General features: G+C 39.8%; 1 protein-coding gene across 9 annotated transcripts in view; it reads left to right on the forward strand.

Moving 5' to 3' along the window:
• Osbp (oxysterol binding protein) overlaps positions 1 to 7,255 on the forward strand; it is a 221,252-nt gene extending 213,997 nt beyond the window's left edge. For all 9 annotated transcript variants that reach the window (XM_043000308.2, XM_043000318.2, XM_086535916.1 and 6 more), the window contains 4 exons: positions 1,588 to 1,757; positions 2,115 to 2,281; positions 2,875 to 3,095; positions 3,865 to 7,255. In XM_043000308.2, coding sequence (XP_042856242.1) covers positions 1,588 to 1,757; positions 2,115 to 2,281; positions 2,875 to 3,095; positions 3,865 to 4,007 — 701 coding nt within the window. In that variant the 3' untranslated portion in view covers positions 4,008 to 7,255. The remainder of the gene's footprint in view (positions 1 to 1,587; positions 1,758 to 2,114; positions 2,282 to 2,874; positions 3,096 to 3,864) is intronic.
• The last annotated feature ends 245 nt before the right edge of the window (positions 7,256 to 7,500 follow it).

Here is a 7,500-nt window from a genome sequence, read left to right on the forward strand (position 1 = left end):
TTCGAATCACGTCGTTTTATTTTCACGCGATTTTCGACAACGGGGAAAAAAACTTCTTATGGAATTATTGTTTGGACTTTTTTTTTCTATCTTTCTTTCTTGGGCGCTTGAGAGAGGGAGGTTGGGGGGAGGAAGGGGGAGAGGGGGAGAGGGGGAGAGAGAGAGAGAGAGAGAGAGAGAGAGAGAGAGAGAGAGAGAGAGAGAGAGAGAGAGAGAGAGAGAGAGAGAGAGAGAGAGAAGGAGAGAAGGAGAGAAAGAGTTGGTGAAGGGTGGAGGTAGATGGGACAGGTGGTAGGGAGGAATGAAAGATGGAAGGAAGAATAAAGGATGGGGTTAAGGGGTGGAGGGAGAGGGGACAGATGTAAGGAAGGAAGGAAGGAAGAGGGATTGGTAGGATAAAGGGTGATGGTAGAGAGGAAGGGTGGAAGTGAAGGAAGAGGGGAGGAAGGGGTACAGGTAGAGGTGACAGGGGTAAGGGAGGAGGGAGGGAAATAAGGAAGGAGGGGAGGGGGAGGTAGAGGTAGGAAGGAAGGGCAGAAGACCAGCAATGAAAAGGGGTAGGAGGAGGAAGAAAACGTTAGGGGAGAAGTCCCGAAGAGGAGACGAAGAATACATGGAGAGGAGAGAGAGAGGGAAGGCGGAAGGGGATGGGAAGCAAACAAAGAAGCAAACACAAATCGAGTAGCAAGGAGGGTCGCGTCCCCTCACGCAGGTAGGCCGAAGGATCGAGTCTCTGGGTACGGGTCGGCGAGGGTGCGGTCACGTGACACCCCTGCGCGTCGTTAATGGCGGACGATCGGCGAGGTGTCGTTGGGTGTCTCCTAACTAGTGTTGATGTCGATGCGAGGTTGTTTGTTTGTATAATGGGTTGAGAGTTATGGTTGGTTTAGATTGCAAGGCTTTCTCTCTCTCTCTCTCTCTCTCTCTCTCTCTCTCTCTCTCTCTCTCTCTCTCTCTCTCTCTCTCTCTCTCTCTCTCTTTCTCTCTTTCTCTCTCTCTCTCTCTCTGTCTCTCTCTCTTTCTCTCTCTCTCTTCTCTCTCTCTCTCTCTCTCTCTCTCTCTCTCTCTCTCTCTCTCTCTCTCTCTCTCTCTCTCTCTCTCTCTCTCTCTCTCTCTCTCTCTCTCTCTCTCTCTCTCTCTCTCTCTCTCACTCTCTCACTCTCTCATTTTCAATCACTTTTTCTTATTTTCTCACTCTCTCTCCTCTTCCTCCCCTCTTCTTCTTCTTCCTCTTCTTCTTCTTCTGATTACTGTTATTTATTTGGACTCTTAATAGTGATATTGATGGCTGACTTCTTGTTTGATAAGAGATCAAAGGTTTCCTTCTAAATATCCAGTGGATAATCAGTGAAAATTATTGTCTTATTCAAGTACTATTAATTTGATTGCGATATTATTTATTTATTCATTGTTATGCATTTAACACAAACTCTCAAAAGTTCTTCAATTCCCACGTACGTTTTGGAAAGATACGCACATATAACAACTAGCAAATAGTCCAGAATAATCAATGATTTTTCAAAGTTCTCCCAGATAGTACAACATGAATGCATGAATGACCTGACCCATCCTAACCCTCCTCTGCAGGAAACCACTACACTTGGAGGAAGGTGTCGACCACCGTGCACAACATGATCGTGGGGAAGCTGTGGCTGGACAACCACGGCGAGATGGAGATCGTCAACCACAAGACTGGAGACAAGTGTTGCCTTAAGTTCATTCCGTACTCGTACTTCTCCAGGGAGATTCCAAAGAAGGTAAGGAGACGGGAGAGTCAGAGGGAGAAGGAGGATGGGTTGGTAGAGGCTGATACTGTTTTTAGGTTTTTAAATTTTTTAGTGTCATTATTTTTTTTCTTTTAAGCTTAGGATTATTGTTTAAAAAAGGGGATGTCTTTTGCTGTGATTTAAAGAATAGGTCTTAAAAGTTGAAAATGAATATTTGTATATAAACTTTTTGTATTTGTTAGGGCATGTGATATAAGGCAGATGCAAAGTTTTCAGGAACATATGACATTTCACTCTTCTTCAACAGAACCAATTCAATATATACTGTTTACTGTAGAAATTATATCTACTACAAGACAATCATTAAAAATTCTCGCATTTTCACAGGTAACAGGCTATGTCGTGGACAGCGAAGGTACATTTAAGTGGTTCATCACAGGCACTTGGGATGAGAAGATTGAGGCCTGCCGAGTGACCTCTCAGTCGATGAGGGCAGGCAAGCCGGTGTACGAGACTGGACCGCCTAAAGTATTGTGGAAGAGGAATCCAATTGTGTAAGTAGCCATCCGTAAGGAGTCTGGAAATTTGCAGTGGTATTGCAAGAATTCAATGTATAATGTAATGGTGTAATGCCCATATTTTAATTTTTTTTGTGAATGTTAAAGGAAATTTCAACAGATGATGTAAGAAAATTTATTTGAAATTAATTTTTTCAAAAGTTGTTTAAGAGTGTTGATTGGAATGGCAAGGTCTTGTAACAGAAGTCAGAGTTTTTTTTTCAATTGCATTAACAGAAATAAAAGTACTTATTATATGCTTTAGGTAGATATACATCAGTCTCCAGTTTGTATGATTCTATGCAATGGGTTTTGTTTATAATTTAGAGAAAGAAAACACTTGTTGAATATGTAAACTTTTGACTAGCAAATTTGTATTAAGATATCATACTAAAAGATATCTTTGCTTTACACATTGCAGTTGCTCCAATATTTTAAGGTTCCAGTGAAATCAGAAGAATAGACAAGGATTGACGCCACTAATCGTCACAGCGATCATTCACCTTTTTCCTGTGACATTCTTAAATATGACACGGTTCATCAGAGACCCTCCTTTGTCCTGTGAATTAAAACCTTCTCCTCTCCCTCAGGCCTGAGTCAGAAAAATACTACAACTTCACCAAGTTGGCCTGCCAGCTCAATGAGCCAGAGGAGAACGTGTCGCCAACCGATTCTCGGCATCGGCCCGACCAGAGGCTGATGGAGCAGGGGATGTGGGACGAAGCAAATGCCGAGAAGTTGAGGTTAGAGGAGAAACAGCGGGCGACTCGGCGCAGACGAGAAGCAGAGGCCGAGGAGGCAGCAGCTGAAGGTTGGTTTACGGGAGGATTTTTTTTTTCCTTCTTCTTCTTCTTCTTCTTCTTCTTCTTCTTCTTCTTCTTCTTCTTCTTCTTCTTCTTCTTCTTCTTCTTCTTCTTCTTCTTCTTCTTCTTCTTCTTCTTCTCCTCCTCCTCCTCCTCCTCCTCCTCCTCCTCCTTCTTCTTCTTCTTCTTCTTCTTCTTCTTCTTCTTTACTAATGGATAATTTTTCTTAGGTAATGGAGTTGTGATTTTTTAAAATGGTTTTGTGATTATTTCACATGTGATCTTATGGCTATTTTTTGCCTATTAGATTAATGATTATAAGGAGTTGAATCAGTAAAGAAAATCAAAGTATTTATTTGTTTTATGCTTTACACAAAGTTTCATATACTCTACCTTCTACTACATTATTTATTGTTCTGTTGTGAGGTATTTAATACTCCCTCCTGTCTCAGTTGCAACAAATTGGTGAAATCAGATGTAACGAAATACCTCATTTATTAGAATGTTTTTTTATCAAGTGCTCTTCCTGTAATTAACCCATTCGCGCCGGACGACTTGCTGACACGTTTCGTAGTGTTTGGGTCAGACGCCGTCAACAAGATATTTGGTCAAGGCCGGCGCTCAGGGTGAACGAGCGGACAGCCCAGGCTTAAGGCTTATGTGTTCGAAAACCCTGGCGTTCCGACCACTCAGAGCCGGAACAGCCCCGGCATGAAAGGCTTAAGTAAAGTGTAAAGCACAATCCTGTAACCCATTTTTTTTTCCCCTCCTCCGCAGGTCGTGAATATCCTCCCTATTGTCCAACATGGTTCGTAAAGGAGACGGACGACGTCACAGGAGCTCTCATCTTCAGGTTTACGCACGAATACTGGGACTGCAAGGAAAGGCAGGAATGGTCCAGATGTCCAGACATATTTTAGTCCCCGGACAGCGTCTAGTACCTGCCTTACTATATTGCGAGTTTTTTTTCTCTCTCTCTCTGCCGCCCAACTGATTTGGGACAGGCCGTCTGGAGGCAAGGTTGTCCCGTGCGTCAATTGGTCGAATCATACGTGAGGTACAATGTCTTTCCTGGAAGCTTGTAGCGACCAATCTGTGAAAATTGAAAGATCAAAGAAAAGGGTCATTTGAATGATTTTGTTTATTTGATTATAACCCTTTTTTTTTTTTTTATTATTGTTCTTCCCCAAAAGACCAGTATTTCAGCCAAATTAATTTAAAAGGAGAAATAACTAAATTTTTTTTATACTGGTTATAAATTAAATGACATAAATATATATATATATATATATATATATATATATATATATATATATATATATGATATATAAGTCCTAAGCCTTTGTAAATTGTTTATAAATAGGACATCTCCAAGGCAAGGCCTAGTTGCGACAGCTCTAGAGGTCCTCAGCAAGGCTCGTGTGCACTTAAACACAGTGACTTGTTTTCTCCATATCATGGACTCGGAAGTACCTACCAAGACTCCTGGTGCTAATGCTTCTGTTTTAACCACAGTCTGGGGGTACTTCTCTTCTTGTGATCCATATTATATGATTGAAGTGACTGTAAAAAGAGTTGAAAAGAATGGTGTTCAATTTGAAAAGTGACTTTTATAAAAAAAAGAGTTTAAATTGTAGTTTAATAATGGGCCAGCTGTGAATGGGATGTGGCATGAGACATATATATTGTATTTTATGTTATATAAAGTGTTCTCAGTTTGTCAGGCATACAGTACGCCTCAGGCCAATGCCTTGTTGAGTTAAGTGTAATTTATGATTTATTAGAATAATGGGGCTTGTGCAACTCTTGCAGTGGTCAGCTGCCCAATTGTACAGTTGTATTTTTTCCGATTATTCCCAATTTGTATTTGTTTAGGAATATGTAAAAATAACAGGTGAATATATTTTTTACCTTACCTAGGAAATATCATACTATACATTTCTCTAATATTGTTTTGTGGCTGTATCAGCTGTTGACTGTCAGCAGTTCTGTAATTCTTTTTAAACGATGGTGAAAGATCACTTATTTTCAGACGGATGGAAGGTCAGGTGGCCGGTTGGCTGCCCGAGGATATTGGCAGAGGCCGATTCCTTAATGAGTATTGCTTGTTGAGAACATACAGTGTTGATTTATGAAGAGAACTACTTGTCTGTAACATGATTGGAATTTTGTTTACCAAAAAAAAAAAAAAAGAAAAAATTATAAAAAAAAAAGAACACACTTCACCATTTCATAGTAGGGATCTGCTGGTGATATTCTCTTGTTTGTTAATGGTGATGTTATTCTGCAGATTAACATAGTTCTGAAAATTCACAATTAATGTTTTTTTTTGTTGCTTTTATCTGAAGAAAAACACTAATTTTAATCAGCTTAGATTTTGAGGATTTTATGAACTGCAAAAAGAAAAGAACTGCACATAGATATATTTATAGGACATGAAAACTCTGTTACCTTGTTTGCCCCAAATAAGTTTCCCTCTACTGATGATGCAGTAGGCAGGTGTTAACTGATCAAGAAGTTAACGTGTTATAGTCCTGTCCTCCGCTGGAGCCACTGGTTGAGTTGGTCAGCTGCTGTCCTCCACTGCAGAAATCTATCTTATTTTTGGATTAAAGAATTGTCGACCGAATTTGATTTGCATCCTATGACTGCTCAAAGAAGCTTCTGGCTTCCCCTAACTTGTCACAGATTTTTTTTTTCTTTTTTCTTTTTTCTTTTTTTTTTTCTTTTTTTTCCGTATTTATGCATTTTTCTTTAGGAAATGAAATGGAAGAAATAGTTTTTGTGCTTTGTGTACTGGTATTAGTTATGTGATTAACTAGATTATCACAAAGCTTTTTGATTGTCAATTAAATATCACAAACTCAGAAGTTGGATAGTCATGGTTATATAGTGTGCAATTCTTCATCTCCTCGGCTCCCGGTCCTGTTGCTTGGGAGCATTTCTTTTGATACACGATGTTGTTCTGAGGTATCTGTGGTCCAAGGGTTCCCCTGTTGATCCAGGATTTTAATTGTTATCCCTAGATATTCCTGCTGTTGCAGGGTGTCTGTTGCATTATGATACCTCTTTGTCCCACATATATATATCTATAACTGGAGCTATGAGGTATCCCCACAGCTCTAGGACTAAAATCGTCTCGATAACCAGACATAGTGGCCGAGTAGATAGAGTTCCGGGGCAGTTTTAGGGTAACGGTTGTGCGGGGCGTACTTCCCCCGCGTGATTCGTCGCTGCTGCTGCTGGCTCTCTCCTCTGCCTACTCGGTATGTGCTACATTGATATCAAATGTGCTGGGAAGAACTATTGTGATTTTTGTAGTCTTTTTTGTCAGGTTTGTTCTTTTTTCTTTTTTTTTCTTTTTCTTCTTTTTTTCACTTCAAGGAATAAAACCCCCTGAAGATGACTTCAAGTGTCATAATAGTTAGTCTCTTCACACCTAGTTTGCCTGCTTGTGATAAACCATGAAACATGTGAGAGTAGGAGCAACCGAGGGCTCAGTAGGAATACTAGACACCTTCATCTGTACATATTCCCATGTCCGGGGTGTGTGCTGACCAATGGTACAGTTGGACCTCATTAACACTGAAGTCCTCACTTGCTTAATCTGTTCCGTTGATTATTAACTTTTGCTTGAATAACCGGATCTGTATTTGCGAGAGATCACCATTCGGACGATATATATCTTTTTTTTTTGCCTCGGATTCTTGTGGTCAGTCTTAATGAGGTTTACCTGTAAAATGTTAGAGAACCTAGCATCTTGATTGAATGGACTGATTGATGATGTGCTCCTGTTGAAGCTTCGTATGAGGAGACGAAACCACGTCGCCTGTTATTTTGATGTATGGCTTTTCATGAACATTTTAAACATGAATGATTGATTGGCATCTTGAGGGGTATTTTGATTCCAAATGTAAGAAAAATCCGCACTGATAGTTTCCCACGCGATCAGTGCGTTTTTATTCATAGTTTTGAACACCCATTGTGTGGCGGTCGCGTTGCCGCTGGTCATAGTACTTTTACAAGGGAAATATTGTCTCGTGAGAGATATTGTTGAATGGGAATATTTAAGAGTTATTATCAGTACATTATTCTTACATATATAGTTTGTATGATGCGTTAATTGCTTTTGTGATATACAAGAGAAAATAAAATGGGAGACTAGTATTACTGGATTATTTTATTACCCTATGATGAAGAAACAGAGGAGGAAGATGGCAGAGTTATGGCAGCTTGTCCTTCTAGAACACATATCCACTTAAGTGAAAATGATTAGATTGTAACCATTTTCTTGAATGAGATGATGCCAAACATCTACCCAAATTGTTCATACCTATTTGGAAAATCCTAATATTTTTTGAAGAATAATGAAAGTATGTTTCGCAAAAGAGTATAAAGTCAAGAAAATTGAAG

This window comes from Penaeus japonicus, unplaced genomic scaffold, assembly GCF_977035675.1.
Source record: "Penaeus japonicus unplaced genomic scaffold, GWHDUDI00000001_assembly GWHDUDI00000004, whole genome shotgun sequence".
NCBI lineage: Eukaryota > Metazoa > Arthropoda > Malacostraca > Decapoda > Penaeidae > Penaeus > Penaeus japonicus.